The 1,999-nt window shown below is 41.7% G+C and overlaps 1 protein-coding gene across 1 annotated transcript; it reads left to right on the top strand.

The window, feature by feature from the left end:
* Nucleotides 1–576: 576 nt before the first annotated feature.
* LOC147443164 (uncharacterized) lies at nt 577–1,475 on the top strand. The gene is made up of 5 exons (XM_086529799.1): nt 577–653; nt 760–772; nt 888–902; nt 1,253–1,296; nt 1,366–1,475. The coding sequence occupies exons 1-5, from the start codon at nt 577–579 to the stop codon at nt 1,415–1,417; spliced, it is 201 nt and encodes a 66-aa protein (XP_086385925.1). The 3' UTR covers nt 1,418–1,475.
* The last annotated feature ends 524 nt before the right edge of the window (nt 1,476–1,999 follow it).

The following is a 1,999-nucleotide window of genomic DNA, read 5'->3' as shown; positions in this document are numbered from 1 at the left end:
TATCATGCCTATTTAGCCAAATAAGGAATTTCTAGGTCAAGAATTTACCAATTAAAACTATAAATTTAACCTAGATTTGGGTAAAATTGGATACAAAGGTTAAGTCTAGCTTTTGGATTATTTACCTAATGATTAGACGTCCTTTTAATAAGGATAATAAGTTATGGCATTTAAAAGGATCCGAGCCAATTTTACATCTGATGATGAGGACAGAGCTCTAATAAGAACTAGAGCGTCCCACGACGATGAAGTTGGGCCTAGTAGTAGGCCTAAGGAGGAGAGTCTTCAGGCGCCAGCGCAGCAGCAAATGACCGATCAGTCCCAGGTGGGTTTCCCATTTTTCAATTAATTCTTTAAATAGTTTAAGTTCTTTTATAAGCTAGCATTGCATACATAAGGAGTGAGAGAGTCAGAAAAGGAATAATTGACAAAAAACGGAAGGTAACTTCCAACGTGCATTTGTTTATAATGTAGGAAAGAATTGTTTGGGTATGGACAGTGCAGAGTCGGACTCAGAATAGCTTTTGAAATTCAATCATAGTTTTCAACACAAAGAAGAGGTTTTATATTGGAGGAATGTATGGTGTCTCAAGCATGACTTTTGGGGTCGCACTCTTTGTAATGTTCGACCTTATGGATGGATGCACCCTCATGTAAAGTTGTGGTTGCATTTGTCCTCTTCTTCATGTACTCATCCCAGTGATCTGTAGAGCTGTCAACATGTCTAGCCATGTTGATTCTGCTATTCTTGCATGACAGGCAGCTAGAGTCAGTAAGCTGAAGGCTAGGCTACCTATGCCTTCCTTTTAGTGGCACACACAACCAGGGTGCCACTAGGTATATTGAGAAATTGGAGCATTCTCTTGTAAAGTTGAAGACAAAATCAGAGACACCTAGAATGGGTACTACTCTAATAAATTTTGTTCATGATGTGAAACTGAATTATATCTGATGGTTATAATCATACTGGCTTCAAAGCCAATGAATTTTACATCTTATCAAATTTGTGGCCTTCTTGGTTTTACATAGTTTAAAAAATGAAGATTCATAATCAGTGAAATAAATCTGTAGCTCATAGCTACTTTGCAAGAGCCTACATGTAGAGATCAAGGACTTATAATGAGTTTTAGGCTTTTGCTATCCCATCGAGTTCCCTGTGATTCTTCCTTTCTTCATGTATGGAGGAAGCTTTACTTATGGGCCATATGTGGTTTTATGTTTTACAATTGGCAAGCCTTGTGATGCTTTTCAGAGAGATTGCTACGGAGTAATGGAAAGCGAGTTTGGACAACTGTTGTAAGTGATTGAACATTATGCTCAACAAATAGATGTGCTCGGTGCTTGATCAATCTGTTTACTTTTCAGGTTCCGGCTTGATAAAACATCTGGTACACTGTATGCAAGGGGCTTGCTCTGACGAGGTCAAGCAAGGTTCAGATGGTATTGGGGATACAACTGCAGTACATACTGTAGGCTTGGAGCGGCTTTTGCATCGATAAGGTCTTTCTCTATGAGGTCTGTTACGTGTTGTTACTAGAAATGGTCGGATGACTTGTTTCTCACTCGGTAAAAGTTTGGATTGAAGAAAACTTTTCTATTGCATTTTGAGGCATGACACACAAGGTACTCATCAGCTGTTTGCACAAAGCTAGCTTCAGTGTTGCTATGTATCGAGCGGCCCCGTGCCTCGCGGCACGGAGGAGGGGGGCCGCCCGCGCGGCGGGGCGAAGGGAAAGCGTCCTTGCCCGGCGCCCCGCCGCGCGGCCGACGGACGGCCCCGGCCCCGACACCTCGCCCACTGTGTCCCGGCTCCAGCACGGGGGCGAGGCGGGGGCGGCCGACACTAAAGCCCAAAATACTTTTCTCCTACATGATCATGTCATGTTTCTTAAAGAGAAAAATGGATGAAAACATAGAATTTTATGCATCATACTTGGAAAAATAAACAAAAACATATTTGAAAAATATATAAAACCAAATCAAATGAGTACTTGGAGGT

The sequence above is a fragment of the Adiantum capillus-veneris genome, chromosome 14 (genome assembly GCF_014529385.1).
Source record: "Adiantum capillus-veneris isolate H3 chromosome 14, ASM1452938v2, whole genome shotgun sequence".
Classification (NCBI taxonomy): Eukaryota; Viridiplantae; Streptophyta; class Polypodiopsida; order Polypodiales; family Pteridaceae; genus Adiantum; species Adiantum capillus-veneris.
Note: the sequence above shows the minus strand (reverse complement) of the source record. Positions and strands in the feature narration are given on the sequence as shown.

What these genes read in the sequence shown, in the direction of transcription:
- LOC147443164 (XM_086529799.1), top strand. Translation starts at nt 577, where the DNA reads ATGTATGGTGTCTCAAGCATGACTTTTGGGGTCGCACTCTTTGTAATG. An exon ending in AGCGAGTTTGGACAACTGTT is followed by an intron (nt 1,297 to 1,365) that starts GTAAGTGATTGA and finishes TTTACTTTTCAG; the next exon opens with GTTCCGGCTTGATAAAACAT.